Here is a 20833-nt window from a genome sequence, read left to right as displayed (position 1 = left end):
GTTACGTCAAGCGAATCAATTAAATTTAAGGGTTCTCCGCGGAGGGAAGATTTCAAATAAATTAGCTTTTGAGCTTTGGTGAGTGTGTGATTATCCTTTATAATTGAGGAAAACAATTGGTAAAATGAGACCCATTTACTGGGCTCGCCATGATATATAGGAACAGAAACAGGTGGTAAGCGTACGTTGGAGTTAGCATGATTACCGTGTTGATACTGAGAAGGTACCGAAGAAGAAGAATTAACTTTCGAAAATTGCGCCAATTTACCGTCAATTCGAGACATAGCAGAGAAGTATTTATTTTCAACTTCTTCTCTATTTTCTGTGTGCAAATCAGCATTTTTGTGAGTGTCTATCTTATTACAAATATCATTATAATTATTAAATGCATTAATTAAGTGAATTCTTCTATGACTTAGTTCAAATGTTTCAGTTTGACTATCGAGAAAATTGCTTATCCAATTCAAATTTCGTTCAAGTGATGATTTGCATGTACCAATCTCCCTCTTCAGTGCGTCCATAATTAAAATATACCAAAATTTAAAAAAAATTAAAATATTGATTGTCCAGTGACAATCTGTAAATATTGTGATTTTAACGGTATTACACAAAGAGAGATCGTGGTTGAAAATAGAGTGAGTAAAGTGAGTATGTAGTGTAAAAAGAAATAAAAATTATGCAAAATATTTAAAAAAGAGATGAGCAGATATATATAAAAAATAAAGAGTAAACAAATAAATTGTCCTTTAAATCACATGCGTACACAAACTTATTGAGTGAAAGATAATATGTGGAGTAATATTTAAGGAAATAAAATAAAAGTTCATAAAGTTTTTTTTATTATTGCGATGTTACCTTAGTATGCGTCAAGAAAGCGTTGTTCTTGAAGAATGGGACTGTGTCAGCGTGGCGGCGGGCAGCGGGAGCAGAACCAGGCCGAGGTGGAGGCGATCAGCGGGACAGCAACGGTCCAAGTTGAAGGCGGTCAGCGGGACAGCAAACGGTCCAAGGTGGAGGCGGTCAGCGGGACAGCGACGGTCCAAGTTGGATGGCAATCAGCGTGAGAGCAACGGTGCAAGGTGGGGTCGATCAGCGGAACAGCAACGGTCCTAGGTGGAGGCGGTCAACGGGACAGCAACGGTCCAAGGTGGAGGCGATCAGCGGGACAGCAACGGTCCAAGGTGGAGGCAGTCAGTGGGACAGCGACGGTCCAAGGTGGAGGCGATCAGCGGGATAGCAACGGTCCAAGGTGGAGGCGGTCAGCGGGACAGCGACGGTCCAAGCTGGAGGCGATCAGCAGGACAGCAACGGTCCAAGGTGGAAACGTTCAGCGGGACAGCAATGGTCCAAGGTGGAGGCGATCAGCGGGACAGCAACGGTCCAAGGTGGAGGCGGTCAGCGGGACAGCGACGGTCCAAGCTGGAGGCGATCAGCAGGACAGCAACGGTCCAAGGTGGAAACGTTCAGCGGGACAGCAATGGTCCAAGGTGGAGTCGATCAGCGGGACAGCAACGGTCCAAGGTAGAGGCGGTCAGCGGGACAGCAACGGTCCAAGGTGGAGACGGTCAGCGGGACAGCAATGGTCCAAGGTGGAGTCGATCAGCGGGACAGCAACGGTCCAAGGTGGAGACGGTCAGCGGGACAGCAACGGTCCAAGGTGGAGTCGATCCGCGGGACAGCAACGGTCCAAGGTGGAGACGGTCAGCGGGACAGCAATGGTCCAAAGTGGTGGCGATCAGCGGGACAACAACGGTCCAAGGTGGAGTCGATCAGCGGGACAGCAACGGTCCAAGGTAGAGGCGGTCAGCGGGACAGCAACGGTCCAAGTAGAGGTAATAGGATCACCGGAACAGCCGATAACGATTCGATTCAATTTCAACACCGCGAGCCTTGCTTCTGGGTATGCAGACGATTCTTTGAATCGTCCCACCAGGGGTACCAAATTATGTGTAGGACGCTTCACCTGTGGTAAAAGGACCTGGTGAATATCTCCTGTCCTTCACACAAGAGGGGAACCAGCTTCTATAGTGGTTGATATAATTAGACTCTGATATTCTTTGTCGAGTCGAAGCAAGGTGTAAATCGGTGTTGAAATGATTAAAATACGTGTGAGATAATTAGTTTATTTGACACAAACACTAATATTTACAAGTATCGTACAAAATAATTATTATTGTTTTTACTACAACAAAAAAACATACATAAATTTGCTATGTGCAATTGACAGTAAAGTGAACCGCGATTTAAGAGTGAAACATGTGATTAGTAACAAGTGAGAGAAGATTCGCGTGAAAAACCGTGTAATGCGATAGGAAAATACGAGACGTGAACACTTTCAGAGTTGAGCGAGAGACGCGACCGATTAGCTCGGTAGTTGACGAATAAGTGATTGAGAGACGAGAGACTAAAAACGACTTAGGCATAAGGATTCCTTTTTCCTTTGGGTCCCCAAAAAGAAGTGGAACTCATTCATCAATGTCCTATGCGTGTCTAATTTACGTTCAGAAATAAACAGAAGGTTTAATTTAGTCCAGTAACGACAAAGGCCTTTATTGGTTTAAGGATACATAAATCCGACAGCAAGACAGCTTCACACATTGTCAAGTTGAAAGAATTGTTCTTAATTTCGATCCAAACCCTGGGAACCGGATATATCTTAACCTAGAATGTTTTCGTAGTGCACGGGTCCTTGTATCGCCGACTGAAATGGGAGGCCACGGGACAAGCAAATGTTTTCTCGGAATTGGTTAATTTTGGAAGCTACAAAGGGCAGATGTGTTCGTTTGAAATTATCAATGATTCGACGAATTTTATTAAGATTCTTATATAAGTAGAAATGATAATTAGCTTTATGTTAGAAAATCTAACAATAACAAAAACAAGATTGACGATTTTTAAAAGTCGCTAACTCAATATAAGTAGTACTAGTAAAAAATATATTACTCTTACTTTTCTATACTGCTGTACGAATCTTGGTTGCTGATAAAACAGCTAATTAGAGTAGCTGTAGCTTCACAAAGATGAAATTCATTTTCTTCCAACTGCCAGAAATGGTCGTTTCCCGATATGGTATTCAAACTGAAATATGTAAATAATATTTTAATACATTAATTTATTACTACACTTAAATACTAGCACTAGCAGTAGTTTTCTATACTCTGTTTTTAAACTACGAGGAGTAATTCAAATTTCTTCTTCTTCTGGTTCCTCTCCGTTTCGGATGTTGGAAATCATATTGGCAATCATAACCTTGCTCGCTGCGACTCGAAACAGTTCCGTTGAGGTTTTCTTAAACCATGTTCTCAAATTCCGCAGCCATGATATTCTCCTTCTACCGGGTCCCCGCTTACCTTTGACTTTACCTTGCAATATGGACTGCAGCAGGGAGTAACGGTGCTGATTTCTCATAACGTGTCCCAGATACTGCAGTTTTATGCGTTTGATGGTAAACTCAATCTCCAGTTCCTTCTTCATTCTTCCTAGAACTTCCTTGTTCGTGATCTTTGCTGTCCAGAATATTTTCAGCATTCTTCTATAAAGCCACATCTCAAATGCTTTAAGTTTTTTAATAGTGGTGTCTGTAAGCGTCCAATTCAAATTTACCGCGTCGTAATGCTTGTTCTTAGTTGGTCCAACCTCAGGCAAGTTTAATCCACAGTTATGAAATTTTGACATTTATGAAACTTTGCACTATTGGCATTTCACACGTTAATAATTACGGCGATTTTTTGTGTTTTCTGCGTTATTCCTTTAATTTTTAGAATTTTAGACTGCTTTTACATAAAAAGCAGCTGTTTTTAGAACTCTTTAGCAACTCTTAGTATAATATAATATTATTTATGGATTACATTCGAAGGTCGACATCAACAAAAACAGAAGATGTATTTGGTGATTTTTCTAGTGACATTATTGGGTGTGAATCTGTCTTTAAGTTTACTCCTCCTGGTTTAAAAACAGGGTATAGTAGTAATACCATTGTTTATATAGGGAGATAGTTGGTCAGCCCAATAGGTAAATATGTTTGATTCAAATTGAGACAGTCACCAGATGTCCCCACAATTTCTGTCAGGGTCGCAACGTCAAAATGCATAGACACCAAGTTGGATACGATCCTATTCATAACACCCCAACTCGCATACATATTAAGAAAAATAAATAATATAGAAGAATATACATATTTAGAAATTGAATTAAAGATACTATACATTATATACAGTGAGCACGTAAAGGTTGGAATAAATTAATTTTCTCGAGAATGGACGATTTTGGAAAAAAATGCCAAAACAGGTCAATTTTTATTTTTAAATTACGATTTTTTGGCATATATATCATACTAGTGACGTCACCCATTTGGGTGTGATGACGTCATCGATGATTTTTTAAATGAGAATAGGGGTCGTGTGATAGCTCATTTGAAAGGTAATTCAATTCTCTATTCAGTAGTATAAAGATTAACATAATTATTTATACAGGGTGTCGATAAATTTATTTTTGAATTAAATTTATTGACATAAATGGAAGAATATATGTGTAATTTATTTAATTCAAAATACATTTTACCGCCCTCAGAAAACAGAAAAAAAATTATTGCTTTTCGCTTAAATTAAATGCTTAAATTGTTAAGAGGCAGGTGGGTGGCTGCTTTAATATTGAATTTGCAAAAAATAATATTTTTTATTTGTCAAATAAACATTTTTTCCTGTTTTATGATAGCAGTAAAATGTATTTTGAATTAAATAAATTACACAGATTCTTCTTTTTATGTCAATAAAATTTGATTTAAAAATTTTTTTGGACACCCTGTATAAATAATTTAGGTTAATGTTTATATTACTGAATAGAGAATTGAATTACCTTTCAAATGAGCTATGACACGACCCCTATTCTTATTTAAAAAAATCATCGATGACGTCATCACGCCCAAATGGGTGATGTCACTAGTATGATATATATGCCAAAAAGTCGTAATTTAAAAATAAACATCGACCAGTCTCGGGATTTTTTTCCAAAATTGTCCATTCTCGAGAAAATGAATTTATTCCAACCTTTACGTGCTCACTGTATAATAGCATGACATCATTAATTCAATTTCTAAATATATTCTTCCATACATTCCGAAATACGTATAAGCACATAGTAGAGGCTCTAAACTGTAATCAACTCTGAACCATCTTTTCTTTTCTTTTCTTTTCTTTTAGGTTATACTTTATTCACCTTTGGTGGATATTAAAGGAAATAGTTCGCTAAAATTATTATCACGGCGAATGACAGGACGTGAAATGCAATTTAGATTTCCCTTGTCGAGTATTTCGCCACTCTGTTATGCTTTATTTTTCCAACTTAAAAAGCTCAGAGGATAAATAATTTCGAATTTTATTTCCTGACTTACTAGACTTTTTTTTCTTCCATATATTTATTTTTTTTAATATGTATGCGAGTTGGGGTGTTATGAATATGATCGTATCAAACTTGGTGTCTATGCATTTTGACGTTGCGACCCTGACAGAAATTGTGAGGACATCTGGTGACTGTCTCAATTTGAATCAAACAAATTTTTCTATCGGGCTGACCAACTATCCCTACATAAACAATGGTAATACTATAGAGCCAGCGCAGAAAAACATTTAATTAAAATAGGCCATGAAATTACATAAAGATACCGCCTGTTGACTTTTAGTCACCGCCCCGAAGTGACGTCATGTATGAGTTGACATTGTCCATGTAGTTTATTTATAATCCTCTATTTTATATCTCTTTTTTTTTGGTTATAAAATGAATATTTTTCATGGTTTTTTAAGATTAAATAAAACAATAGTGTTCAACAAAAAACAAACAATTTTTTCTTCTCGTCCCCTTTAAGATTTTCCTCTCACTTAAACCTGATATATAAAATAATCTTTATTGTATATTTCCAAAATAAAAAAAAAATTAGAATGGAAAGTCCAGCTAAGAATATTTTAATATCCACTACAATGAAATACTGCATCAAACTTATTCCAGTTTTTTACCACTTTCTTATAAATTCCTCACACAGCATCTAAAATAGGGATTCCAAAGTCCATAACTTTTACAGATGGAACATTATAAATGCATGTAAAAAGAAAAATAAAAAATCTTTCAGAAATTCAAACTACTGTTGGAGTAATATTTATATGGTTTAATCCCATTTAAATCAATATTCTTGATATAGGTGGTACCTAACCATATATATTCATCATCATCATTCAGCCAATCGCGTCCACTACTGTACATAGACATCCCTCTGTTTCTTCCAATGTTCTCTACACTGTACCGCTTGTAGCCAGTTTTTCGCTCTTTTCTGAACTAAATATACATATATTACAGATGAGATAATATTTGTATATGTCAAAATATTCTGTTTTATACTTTCTCAATGTTTACGCTACCAAGTTACGCTGCCACTTTAAGCTACCAATAAGAATTCTCGATCGAGAACGTTGCTCAGCGAAGTTATTCAAACTTACACTGTTGATTACTTCATTATCGCCATCTGTAGCTTCCACCGCTGAATGAGATATAGGTGATTATCGGGACTATCGGGTTTTAGTTATATTCAGACAATGCATTGATTTCATGCTACTTTAGCGTAGGTGGTCCTTAAGTAATTGTACAAAAAGAAACAGTAGATTCTACACTCTAAAATATTACGATTTAACCCAACTTATTTTAATAAAATGTTGATATTAAGAAAGATACAGGGTGGTAAAGTTAAACTTTTTTTATATTCACTATTGAATATTTCCTAACAGGTATGAGATAACAACACGAAATTTGGTATGTGGGGGTTTTTTGGGTCGAGAAAACTAAATTCCCTACCAAAAATTATGTATTGCCCAGAGGCGCCACATACGCCTTTCAGCACTCATTTATTACGTTCAAGTTTTTTTATCCCTCACTCTGTATAATTTTGACATTAAAATTTTTATTCTCCTATTAGTTTTACTTAAAAAAGGTATACTTCTTTCACCTCCCTAAACTCAACCGTTTTCGAGATAAACGCATTTAAAATCTGGGATACACCATCATTTTTAGCATAATATCATTGTAGTTACACCCGAAAAATAACTTAAAACCATAATAATTGTGCCAGTTCTCAAATTTATGTCATTGCATCTTAAATTCCATTTCAAGAAATTTGCGATAACTTATTTTTCGGGTGTAACTACAATGATATGCTAAAAATGATGGTGTATCGCAGATTTAAAATGCGTTTATCTCGAAAACGGTTGAGTTTAGGGAGATGACAGAAGTATACCTTTTTTAAGTAAAACTAATAGGAGAATAAAAATTTTAACCCTCGTAAGGCGGTGCGGGGTGCAGCTGTACCCCAGACCTCGTTTTTCTCACCTATCTTTTTCAATAAAATTTTTTTGATTTTTGTCCATTTTTTTATTCGCATTAAATTTAATTCTAAACGCATTCCATCTATTACAGCATTTAAAACTCTTTGCGTTTACGTGCTTTTTTTTTAAATTACTGTAAGGTGCAAATGATGAAAATTTCATATCCTGAATTTGACGTTTCTGATGTTCCACCTGGAGCTAACAGAGTAGGGGGCCAAGGTCTGTGTTACTTATGTCAAAGAAAAAGAACGAAAGTCCCGGCATAACTGTATTATGTGTAAAAACTGTGTGTTGCTCATTCTGTGAAAAATTTCATGCGTTTGTCTTGCAACGATAATAATTTTGTTTTTAAGAAGAAATGAGTACTTTTTTTGTAAAATTATGTTTCATAGTATAATAAACAAGTCCTAATTATCTTTCAAATCAATTTTCCCGACATTCACATTTAAAAAAATGGATATACGGATGGGGTGCAAATGCACCCCGCACCGTTGTTTACGTAAGAATCTAAGCACCGCCTTACGAGGGTTAATGTCAAAATTATACAGAGTGAGGGATAAAAAAAATTGAACGCAATAAATGAGTGCTGAAAGGCGTATGTGGCGCCCTCTGGGCAATACATAATTTTTGGTAGGGAATTTAGTTTCCTCGACCTAAAAAACCCCACATACCAAATTTCTTGTTATCTCATACCTGTCAGGAAATATTCAATAATAAATAAAAAAAAAAGTTTAACTTTACCACCCTGTATCTTTCTTAATTCAACATTTTATTAAAGTAAGTTGGGTTAAATCGTAATATTTTAGAGTGTAGAATCTACTGTTTTTTTTGTACAATTACTTAAGGACCACCATGTAGATAGACAAGAAACATTTCATCAGCTTGTTAATATGACGATAGCCAACGCTTGAAAACAAGCACGACACACAAATAAGAAGAAGGTATAGACAAAAGGTTACTACATAGGATCCAAAAAAGTGTATTTGGTTTTTAGACTATAACAGTGGACCTTCAGATTTTTGAAATTAGCGCACCTCTTGCCTTTAGTATCCTGGATTTCACATTAGAGGCCAAGCCGTCCAGTATACATAAGGAAAGTCTAAGTTACTTTGCTTGTGCGATATCTTACTTTTAATCAACCTAATTTAGATATTTCAGACCAAATCGACTTACTACAGATGATAAATAAATGACTACTATATTATATAATAACTAAATAACTCACTTATTATAAACAGCGATGAGACTGTCAAATGGAATATTCATACTCTCGAGAGCTGTAGGTACTAGTTGTCTATCGCCTCTTAACTTTGCATTCACTATTTCTAATTCATAGATAATATAATCTGAAACAAAACAGTTTTATTAATTCAATCTCCTACAATATGTATACAGGTATAGTCCCATACAAGAACCAAAAATCGCTAAATGCTTAAAAATGAGTGATGCACACAATATTCCAGCTACAAAAGAACTGATATTACGTGACGCAAAAATGTATTTTTATTTTGATGGAAAATAAAATTCAAGTTTTATCTTGAAAGACTTTTCCATAGTACTTGCTAAATTTTTAGTAAAACGCGTTGCAAAAGGGTCTCAAACTGCAAACTTTATCAAAGGTATTCTTTTGTGGCGCGTTTTACTTAAAATTTAGCAAATATGGAAAAATCTTTCAAAATAAAACTGGAATTTTATTTTCCAGCAAAATGAAAATAATGTTGTTCTGAAGCTATTTCCTTGTGGCATTTTTATAATTAAGTATTTTCTATGGGAAATAAGCCACAATTTTACTAAAAAATGAATTTATTAACGTAATCGGGTTTCGTTGTCAAAATACAAAATACTATTAAAATAAACAAAAATGTTGTTGGTAAGTAAAAAAATTCTTCTAATAATTTATTTATTCTGACTCATTTATATTGGCAATTCAGACGTATATTATACATTTTAAAGTAGAAGACTTTAAAATGATATCGCCAATATTTATGAGTTGCGTTCATGGGACGACTTTACTAAAAGATAGTTCATTCGATTACATGAAATCAATCCCAATTCAAGAATATCCGTCGCAAAAATATCATAGCATGTGATCTGTCTTTAAAAAGACAACCAAATGCAACGATGACAGTAAAATTCTCGCGTTAGAGATTCCATAGTAAATCACGAGGGAAAAACCAGGAAAAAAACCTCGTGATACTATCCCGACATCGTAAGTATTTGGTCTTACATTTAATTTACCTTCAAAAAACTAATACCAAATTCTGACTTTAATATGTTTAAATTATAAATAATATTAATAATACATATATATACAATAAGTAATACTAAAATATAAAATTTGTACCAACTCGATATGTTATTGACTTACTAATCGTAGTATTTTCTTTCTATTGACTTCCTCTTTCAGTATGGGTAACCACATCCTACTGCATTCTACCGAGGAATTTGCGACACAATTGGTTTCATTTAGCATAATTAGAGCCGCTTCTTTGATTTTTCTCTTTTTACTATCTGATTCTTTCAGGACTATACTTGAATCTCTCCACTGAACTCTATGTTCATTATCCCATGCGTGTTGACATATTTGAGATCTATCAAATTCTCTATTTTTAATATAAGACTGATGTTCACTTATTCTAACGTTTAATGGTCTTGATGTTTCACCTAAATAAAATTGTTCGCATTCACAAGGTATTTTATAAATGCAATTTTTTGTTCTTTCTTGTTCATTGTTAGGTTTAGTTTTAGATAGAATAGATCTCAATGTGTTTGTTGTTTTGAATGTTGTTGAAATGTTGAATTTATTTCCTATTGTTTTAAGTTTCTCGGATAGTCCTTTTATATATGGTATTGTTATTTTCCTCGTATTATTTCTTGTGAATGTTGTAGGATCCCGTTCTAAGTTGTTCTGTTCCATTCGATCTAATGGCTCTAATTATGCTAAATGAAACCAATTGTGTCGCAAATTCCTCGGTAGAATGCAGTAGGATGTGGTTACCCATACTGAAAGAGGAAGTCAATAGAAAGAAAATACCACGATTAGTAAGTCAATAACATATCGAGTAGGTACAAATTTTATATTTTAGTATTACTTATTGTATATCTATGTATTATTAATATTATTTATAATTTAAACATATTAAAGTCAGAATTTGGTATTAGTTTTTTGAAGGTAAATTAAATGTAAGACCAAATACTTACGATGTCGGGATAGTATCACGAGGTTTTTTTCCTGGTTTTTCCCTCGTGATTTACTATGGAATCTCTAACGCGAGAATTTTACTGTCATCGTTGCATTTGGTTGTCTTTTTAAAGACAGATCACATGCTATGATATTTTTGCGACGGATATTCTTGAGTTGGGATTGATTTCATGTAATCGAATGAACTATCTTTTAGTAAAGTCGTCCCAGGAACGCAACTCATAAATATTGGCGATATCATTTTAAAGTCTTCTACTTTAAAATGTATAATATACGTCTGAATTGCCAATATAAATGAGTCAGATTAAATACATTATTAGAAGAATTTTTTTTACTTAGCAACAACATTTTTGTTTATTTTAATAGTATTTTGTATTTTGACAACGAAACCCGATTTGGGCTTCGAAACGTTAATAAATTCATTTTTTAGTAAAATTGGGGCTTATTTCCCATAGAAAATACTTAAAAATGAAAATAGATTTTTGCGCCACGTAATATTCATATTTCAATTCTTTTGTAGCTGGAATATTGTGTGCGCCACTCATTTTTAGCGCATTTGGCGGTTTTTTATTCTTGTATCAGAAGTTTTTAAAACTTTTTTTTATAAATTAAATTTATAAACCTGAATACAAATGATAAATAACATCAAAACAAGAAATCTGCAATATTTAGGCCACATTACCAAAGGTGCTCAAAATGCAAAGTAAAATTAAGGGTAAAAGATCCATAGGTAGAAGAAGAATTTCCTGGCTGCGAAAACTAAGAGAGTGGTATAGTTGCAGCTCAGTAGATCTTTTCAGAGCAGCCGCAAATAAGGTACGGATAGCTGTGATGATAGCCAACCCCCGATAGGAGAAGAAGAAGCAATGTTTCTCGATTACACCTTAAGCGTTAAGCGTGTGATACACACGCAAACTTTAAGTACGCGGGTTTAAAGATCGCGGACTTACTCGGCTCACTGTATTATATACTTCATATCGTATCCTATCGTATTATACAGAGTTGGGATAAAGTATGGAACCAAGCAAATATCTTTGAAACGAACAGAATAATATTTATGAAACTTTGCATGCAATTACAGTGACGCAGAAGGCATTTGATGCCATACTTTTTGTTACTACTCCACTTACGGTTTCACCGGCAATACCCTTAACTACCAAGGTTGGAAGAAAAAACTATTAAAACAAGAAGTAAATCTCTTTACAGTTAAAAAATAGGTTAATTTATTTACGTTAGACCAATGACATTAAAAATAAAAAAAATAATTTCAAATGTTGAAGATGCTTCCTTTTCACCTCGTGACAACGTGCAAGCCTACAAATAAATTCGTGGGTCGCTATTTGCAAGATTTCTCCACGTATTAGTAGTTCACATTCATCAATTATTCTTTGTCTCAAATCCTGTAAGCATGTTGGTCGCCTAACGTAAATTACGTGATTTTAGATAACCCCAAAAAAAAATCTAACGGGTTGAGGTCCGGAGAACGAGCGGGTAACTCTATGAATCCTCTACGTCCCATCCATCGATTTGGAAAATCCACCTCCAAAAAATGAAAATTCACCATAATAGTCCTGTCGCCAGGGGGGGGGGGGGTACAACGGCCTCCTTAATTCGGATGGACTTGCCCAAGTTTTTTTATGTATTTTGGCCCGTAGAACACGAATTTTTTGGGTAACAGTTGATCCGGATGTCGATAAGATTGTTATAGACAAAGAACTTGAGGAATTACATAACAGCGATTTCTCGCAAAACAAAATATATTTTTGTATTTTTTGGGTCATTTTAAGCAAAAAATATTCCTACAAGTTTTTTCGTAGAATGCATAGTTTTCCAGATAACCGCGGTTGAACTTTCAAAAAATCGAAAAATTTTTGACCCGAATAACTTTTGATTAAAAAATAAAGTAGCAATTCTGCTTACCGCATTTGAAAGTTTAAGTCAAATTATATCGGTTCTGATTATTTGCATTTCTAAAAACTAATTTTTTTATTGTTTAACAAAGCTATAAACACATAGTGTTTCCCGTGCCTAATACATGCGTTTTAACGTGCATGCTCGCTTGCACTTGTAGTTACTCTACCTACTCGTTCGATTTTAAATGAGAAATAATTGAAAACGTCACTCACGCACTAGGTGTTTATAGCTTTGTTTAACAATAAAATAATAAATTTTTAGCAATGCAAATAATCAAAACCGATATAATTTGACTTAAACTTTTAAATGCGGTAAGCAGAATTGTTACTTTATTTTTTAATCCAAAGTTATTCGGGTTCAAAAATTGCACCTTTTCGATTTTTTGAAAGTTCAACCGCGGTTATCTCGAAAACTATGCATCCTACGAAAAAACTTGTCAGAGAATTTTTTGCCTAGAATGACCCAAAAATACAAAAAGATGTTTTGTTTTGCGGGAAAGCACCGTTATGTAATTCCTCAAGTTCTTTGTCTATAACAATCTTATCGACATCCGGATCAACTGTTACCCAAAAAATTCGTATTCTGCGGGTCAAAATATATAAAAAAAAACTTGGGTTAGTCCATCTGAATTAAGGAGGCCGTTGTACCCCCCTGGCGACAGGACTATAACCGATTTATCATTAATATTTTAATACGATATTTTTCACTTAAATGAACCATTTTTAATACAACTCATTTCTGTCAACTAGTTCAGTAACGGTTTTACCTACTATACTAAATTCAAATAAGTAATGCAGTGCATGTAATCAACAATTTTAGTCTACAGTATAGATGGTACTTGTTTATTTCCTACTACGTTGTATTAATACAAAAAATTATCTACAGACACTTTTTAACAAATTTTTTCTTCCAAATTTGGTATGTATGAATTAAAAATAACAAGTTCTTTTAAAATCTGCAAAAATATACAGGGTGTCCCATTTAAATTAAAAAAGTTAAGGATATTTCCGGTGAAACCGGAAGTCTAGTAGTAACAAAAAATATGGAATCAGATGCCTTTTGCGTCACTGTACTTGCATGCAAAGTTTAAAAAATATTGTTCTATTCGTTTCAAAGATATTTGCTTGGTTCCATACTTTATCCCAACCCAGTATATTTTTAATACTAATAAAAAAAGACGAAACCGAAAAGTGTGGGTAACAAACAAAATATCATAGATAAGATAAGAGGGTAATATTTTTATCAGGAGGATAAAACAGCCTATAAATAATTAGGTTTACTATAATTAGGTTAATTAAAATAGTGTTTTACGGTTTTCTCAAAACTTATAAAATGTAACTTGTCTCCTTTCAACAATAAACGATTGAATTATTTCTAGGCAATTTGCTTAATTAGTGAAAATATAAGTGTAACTTTAAACGCAATAACATGATGGCTCGAGGCTCGCGGCTCGTGGTAGTGATACACGTACGGGTTACGAATAAGATTTCAAACTTGTTGGATCGACGGCGTACTTACTCGGCTGACTTAAAGTACGCGTACTTACTCGCGTGTGTATCACACGCTTTATAAACCACTAAACCATTATCGCCGAAATGGTCTGGTGGTTACGACGATAAATTTGTGATCGAGCAATCCGAGTTCATTTTTCAGACATCCCAATATATTTTTTTTTCAACCTAATTTCTTTGTGTCCGTCGAATTCACACTAGTTTTTTTGCTATTGATAATATTGAAAAAAAAAATATTGGGATGGCTGGGAAATGAACTCAGATTGTCTGATTACAAGTTTAGCGTATAGACCACTATACCACGCACTAGACCAATTCGGCGATAATGGTTTAGTGTTTAGTAGATTATAACGCTTAAAGTGTAATCGGGAGCCTGTCTCCTTGTTACGTGTTAAACAATTGTTTTAAAGGTATTCCTAAGTAATGTCTGATGCAGGCAATGCGGAAATGGCTGGGAAATGAACTCAGATTGTCCGATCACAAGTTTAGCGTATTAACCATTAGACCATTTCGGCGATAATGGCTTACTGGATTATAACGCTTAAAGTGTAATCGGGAACCTGTCTCCTTGTTATGTGTTAAACACTCGTTTTAAAGATATTGATAAGTAGTGTCTGAAGCAGGCAATATCAAATACGATCTCTAAAGGTATTGAGGATTTAATTAGCTTGAGCTTGAACAGTTGTACAAACGCACAGTTATTGGCGCAATTCGTAGGTGAAAATTTTGACTAATTGTCGAAAAACTAACATTTTCAAAATTCATTTTTTCAGGCGCTCTTCAATTTGGTATATCTGCAGTTTTCCTGTTTCTCTTTGAACCTAAGATATATTCACCCAAAAATATGCCCTGTTGTACTACCCAGTCCTATACCTGGCTTATGGGTGGTCAAATGCCACAAACTACATCAATTCCGACCCTCTCTTGAAACATAAAATATAATGTGTGTGTGTGTACTTTGTACGCACGTAAGAAGTTAAACTTCTATTATATAATTTCAAAGAAATAAATATACCTAACAGGTTATTTGTATTTTATTTAAATATTAAACTAACTATCTTACCTACCACTTTTAAAATTTTTTTATTAAAACGATACCAAAAATTAAAAAAAAAAAGAATATGAATCGTCCGGCATCTGAACCCGGAACCTCTCGATCTCCGGTCACACGCTCGACCACTGAGATATATCCCCTTTGCTTTGACATATTACAAGATTTCTCATACATACAAAAATACTTTAAATATACTTACTATTATTATAAAATATCTTATTCCCGAGGAAGACAAATCCAAAGATACAAAAATTATAATAAATAATACATTTACTAAAAACACTAATATATCCTTTTAATGACTTATTTGCGCTGACAGCGCTGATACATAGATATCTTGAAAGATTAGCAACGAACTACATACTGTCTGTGTGCACATGCGCCCGGCAGTATAAAATTTCACTCTCGATCGTGAAAAAGTATAACTTCAAAAAAATTTCAGAACGATGTAACTTGTCCATACGCATACAAACCCATTCACAAACATTTTCTCATATTTAAAGGGACATTGAGTCAAATTTCTGAGCTCGGTAAATTTTAAATGGTATAACCGATTTTAAAAATTAGACATGCGTTGGAAATGTATTAACGAATACTATCAGAACCGCAAAGGTCGGACCTAAATGTTCGAATTTTTTGGGGATGAGCCCGAAAAACAAACCCTAAATGGGGAGGGCTGTAAAACCCAGACCATTGGCGGGTCATTTCCTAAACTTCAAGATGGGATATAGTTAATTTTTCAATTCAGTCTGGTTTACAGAATCGACAACTTCGCGTATATATAGTGTCGCACACAAATGCAAAAATGTGTAAAACACAAGATTCGCTCCATAGTCCTGTCGTCAGGGAGGGTACAACGGACTCTTTTATTCAGATGGACTTACCCAAGTTTTCTTTATGTTTTTTGACCCGTAGAACACAAATTTTTTGGGTAACAGTTGATCCGGATGTCGATAAGATTGTTATAAATTATACACAAAGAACTTGAGGAATTACATAACAGCGATTTCTCGCAAAACAAAACTTTTTTTGTATTTTTTGGGTCATTCTAAGCAAAAAATGTTTTTACAAGTTTTTTCGTACGATGCATAGTTTTCGAGATAAACACGGTTGAATTTAAACAAAAATCGAAAAATTGCAATTTTTGAACCCGAATAACTTTTGATTAAAAAATAAAATAGCAATTCTGCTTACCGCATTTAAAAGCTCAAGTCAAATTATACCGATTTTAATTATTTGCATTGCCAAAAATTTATTTTTTTATTGTTAAACAAAGCTATAAACACATAGTGTTTCCCGTGGACAATAAATGCGTTTTAACGCATGCTACATAGAAATTTCCTCGCATGCACTTATACCTACTCTACCTACTCGTTCGATTTTAAATGGGAGAACATTGAAGACATCACTCAAACACTATGTGTTTATAGCTTTGTTTAACAATAAAAAAATAAATTTTTAGCAATGCAAATAATTAAAACCGATATAATTTGACTTGAACTTTCAAATGCTGTAAGCAGAATTACTATTTTATTTTTTAATCAAAAGTTATTCGGGTTCAAAAATTGCAATTTTTCGATTTTTGTTTAAGTTCAACCGTGTTTATCTCGAAAACTATGCATCGTACGAAAAAACTTGTAAGAACATTTTTTGCTTAGAATGACCCAACAAATACAAAAAAAAACGTTTTGTTTTGCGAGAAATCGCTGTTACGTAATTCCTTAAGTTCTTTGTTTATAACAATCTTATCGACATCCGGATCAACTGTTACCCAAAAAATTTGTGTTCTACGGGTCAAAATACATAAAAACTTAGGTAAGTCCATCTGAATAGAGAAGGCCGTTGTACCCCCCCTGGGCCTCGATTTTTAACCCTTCGCTTCGTTATCGAACGTATTCGCTTTGTATACTAAACAGATACGAAGCGAATACGTTCGATAACGAAGCGAAGGGTCAAGAATCGAGGCCCTGGCGACAGGACTACCATCAATAAAATTATGTTTTCCGCCCGCAAGCAATATGTCTCTCAGCGTGTTTTATGGACTTTATACTCTCGTCTTGCCAAATCAGTTTTATTCCACCTTTAGTAAAAATCCACGTATTGTCTAAATAAACAAATAAAGCGTGTTCTTTTTTAAAGTTGTTACAGTTTCTTAAAATCTCGATTCTTTTGTGAATGACACTAGCTTTTTCACATAAAGCTTTTCTTTTTTAACCTAAACACAATCTGTTTGAAAATTCTCCAGAGGTTTATCCTGAAAAGGACATCGCACACATCTTATGGAAAATATAATGTCACTCAAATTCAATAAAATTTATACGATTAGATTCGTTTTAATATAACGATCAATTCTTATCATTGCGCCAACTCTTAATTATGATTAATTACGGCGCAAATTGCAATTAAATTTTATCGAAATCACATTGTTGGAGTCCATAAAATGTTAGTTTACAATCATTATTGCTCTGAGTGCTATTCATAACAGCTTAAATCCCGCTGGGCCTAAGCGGATTAGTGAAACTAATCCGCTGATTTATGGAGTACCGAAAATCTGGGTATTTTAAAATATTTTTTCTCTCTCTAACTTATGTACCTACCCATTTGATTTCAGATTTATTTATATCAATTTCTGCTCTTATTTTTGAAAATAGAGAGTTGGCGCAATGATAAGATTTGATCGTTAATTTAAAACGAATCTATTGGTATAAATTTTATTGAATTTGAGTGACATTATATTTTACATAAGATGTGTGCGATGTCCTTTAGAAAGTAATTCTGTCTTTTCTTTTTTTAACGCCGCCGTCTCTGCAAAAACGTGTTGGACGAACACAAATATTATTCCGTTGTAAAAAGTAAAGATTTTCTAATTCAAAAGATATTTAGGTATTCCTATTTTGGGAATGTTGAATAGGGCTTTTCATCGATTTGTTTCGAGCTTCTGTCACATGTTGTATAATCTGTGTATAATATTAATATACACGGATTATACGACATGACAGGAGCTCGAAACAAATGACTGGGAATGAAAAGCCCTATTCAAGTTTGATTTGAATCGACCTAGCAAGTGACGATTGGTGTTTTCAAAACTCAAGGTAGATAAATAACACGGTCTTTTAACTAGCACCTATTCTTGGCAAATAAACATTTTTTAATATAGATACACTCGGGTGCAAAAAAATCGATCCACTTAAAAATTTGGTCGTTTTTGATGCTCGAATTTCCTAAACCCGTTGTCCGATTTAAGTGATTTTTTTACCATGCTATAGCCTTATTCATTAACAATATCACTGTAATAATAGTGTTGTTAGACAGGTAAACTGTCATTGTATACTGGGTGTACGAATCAAACTGTGTTTTTTTCTCAAAGTTCGCATCACCCTGTGGAATATTCTAGGATTTATAAAATACTGAAATTAAAACCCAGCTATAGCCTCAGGTCTTCTTAACATTCTGTTTTTAGATTCATTCGCTTATGTTGAATAATAAAAAAGTTAGGTCCTTTAACAACTGGCCATGTTCGTCATCAGTACAGGGTGTTTCTAAATAAGTGCGACAAACTTTAAGGGGTAATTTTACATGAGAAAATAATGACAATTTGCTTTATAATCATATGTCCGCAAACGTTTCGTTTCCGAGATACGGAAGGGATGTTCAAGTTTTTTTACAAACTGACGATTTATTTATTGCTTTAAAACCAGTTGAGATATGCAAATCAAATTTGGTGGGTTTTAATACGTAGTTATTGCACATTTTTTGATATACAATTAAGAATTTAATATTCACCATTGGCGTGGATACGGGTAATATGATCGGTCATAATACCCGTTTGCGCGCCAATGGTGAATATTAAATTCTTAATTGTATATCAAAAAATGTGCAATAACTGCGTCTTAAAACCCACCAAATTTGATTTGCATATCTCAAATGGTTTTAAAAAAATAAATAAATCGTGAGTTTGTTAAAAAAAAATTGAACATCCCGTATCTCGGAAACGAAGCGTTTGCAGACATATGATTATAAAGCAAACTGTCCTTATTTTCTCATGTAAAATTACCCCTTAAAGTTTGTCGCACTTATTTAGAAACACCCTGTACTGATGAAGAACATGGCTAATTGTTAAAGTACCTAATTTTTTTATTGTCCAACATAAGCGAATGAATCAAAAAAGAGAATGTTAAGGAAAACTTGAGGCTGCAGTTGGGTTTTAATTTCAGTATTTTATAAATGTTAGAATATTCTACAGAGTGTGGTGAACTTTGAGAAAAAAACACAGTTTGATTCGTACACCCAGTATACAACGACAGTTTACCTGTCTAGCAAAAATATTATTACAGCAATTGACCAACTTTTTAAGTGGATCGATTTTTTTGTACGTGAGTGTACATTAAAGGACCTATGATAAAACCAATTTGGACCTATGGTACCAAACTAACTCACTCTCTCTCTCTCTCTTCTCTCTCTCTCTCTCTCTTCTCTCTCTCTCTCTTCTCTCTCTCTCTTCTCTCTCTCTCTCTCTCTCTCTTCTCTCTCTCTCTTCTCTCTCTCTCTTCTCTCTCTCTCTCTCTCTCTCTCTCTCTCTCTCTCTCTCTCTCTCTCTCTCTCTCTCCTGTCGTTTCCCCATTACTGAGGATCGTGATTTCTTCCAATATTCCTAACAATGTTTCTCCATTGGTCTCTATCTTCGGCTGCTCTAAGGGCTTCGCAGAATGAGTTTCCAGCTGAATTTGGTCAGACCATCTAGTTGGTGATTGTCTTCTTCATCTTCTCCCCGGAACGTTTCCAGAAACAATCTCTCCAAACTGTCGTCACCTCTGCGAACCACGTGACCAAAGAATTGCAGAATTCGTTGCAGACATATTGTGGACAGCCTTTTTTTAATACTGAGTTGGTTTAGAATCGAAATGTTTGTCCTATGAACTGTCCAAGGTATGCGCAGCATTCTTCTCCAGCACCACATCTCAAAGGCATCAATTTTTTGGCGCTCGCATGCGCGAAGAGTCCAAGTCTCTGCTCCGTATAGAAATATTGAGAATACAAGGGCATTCACCAGTCTCTGGGGTTACTCAAAGCCATCAAACATCAAGATAATACAAAGAGTCCAATGAAAAATATTGAGAATGATCTTCAACGCGCCCTGGTATGTAGGCAATAAAACCCTACACGAGGACTCAGTTACACCTTTGGTAGAGAGGAAGGAATTCGAACAATCACCTTGATGAACTGAGAAGTCATCTAAAATGATGAAGCAAGACTGCTAAACGCTCCTCTCCGATATGCAAAACGACTGAAGAAACTATGGCAGACTTAATAAATTAAAATATATTGTAATCTAATATAAAAAATATAATAGAAGGGTTGCCATAGGGCAGCTTCTCCCTCATGTATTTAACAATCAAATGTTTACTTGTAGCTTCAATGAAGCAGATTGTAAATTAAAATATGTAATATAAAAAAACATTAAAGGAAATACATCACTTACCTAAAGGAAAACAGTTCATTGATTTAGCATAATATTTGGCTAAATGTTTGACTTTGTTTAATAATTGACATACTTTGTCTGTTCCAGTTCCGGTAGTCTTCTTTAGCTCGTCGGTCAATATCTGTTGCCATATAGTTTCTATTAACGCTGGATCAGTATATCCGGCACAATCAATAATGGCCAGTTGACATTCGAGAAGTTTGAACGGCTCAGCGAAATTTTCATATAGCTACAAATAAGATAAGCTCATAATCATAATTCTGTCTTCTATAAGACTATAATTCTAATAAGACTTATTTTGTTCAGAAA

The 20833-nt window shown here is 34.4% G+C and overlaps 1 protein-coding gene across 1 annotated transcript in view; it reads right to left on the bottom strand.

Annotated features, from left to right (window-relative positions):
* LOC114325659 (nuclear pore complex protein Nup154) overlaps nucleotides 1–20833 on the bottom strand; it is a 110964-nt gene that overhangs the window by 13257 nt on the left and 76874 nt on the right. Inside the window, exons 13-15 of the mRNA XM_028273775.2 lie at nucleotides 20525–20753; nucleotides 8590–8710; nucleotides 2950–3078 (exon numbers count right to left, since the gene is read on the bottom strand). Coding sequence (XP_028129576.1) covers nucleotides 2950–3078; nucleotides 8590–8710; nucleotides 20525–20753 — 479 coding nt within the window. The remainder of the gene's footprint in view (nucleotides 1–2949; nucleotides 3079–8589; nucleotides 8711–20524; nucleotides 20754–20833) is intronic.

This window comes from Diabrotica virgifera, chromosome 1, assembly GCF_917563875.1.
Source record: "Diabrotica virgifera virgifera chromosome 1, PGI_DIABVI_V3a".
Classification (NCBI taxonomy): domain Eukaryota; kingdom Metazoa; phylum Arthropoda; class Insecta; order Coleoptera; family Chrysomelidae; genus Diabrotica; species Diabrotica virgifera.
This window is presented reverse-complemented; position numbering and strand designations above follow the sequence as displayed.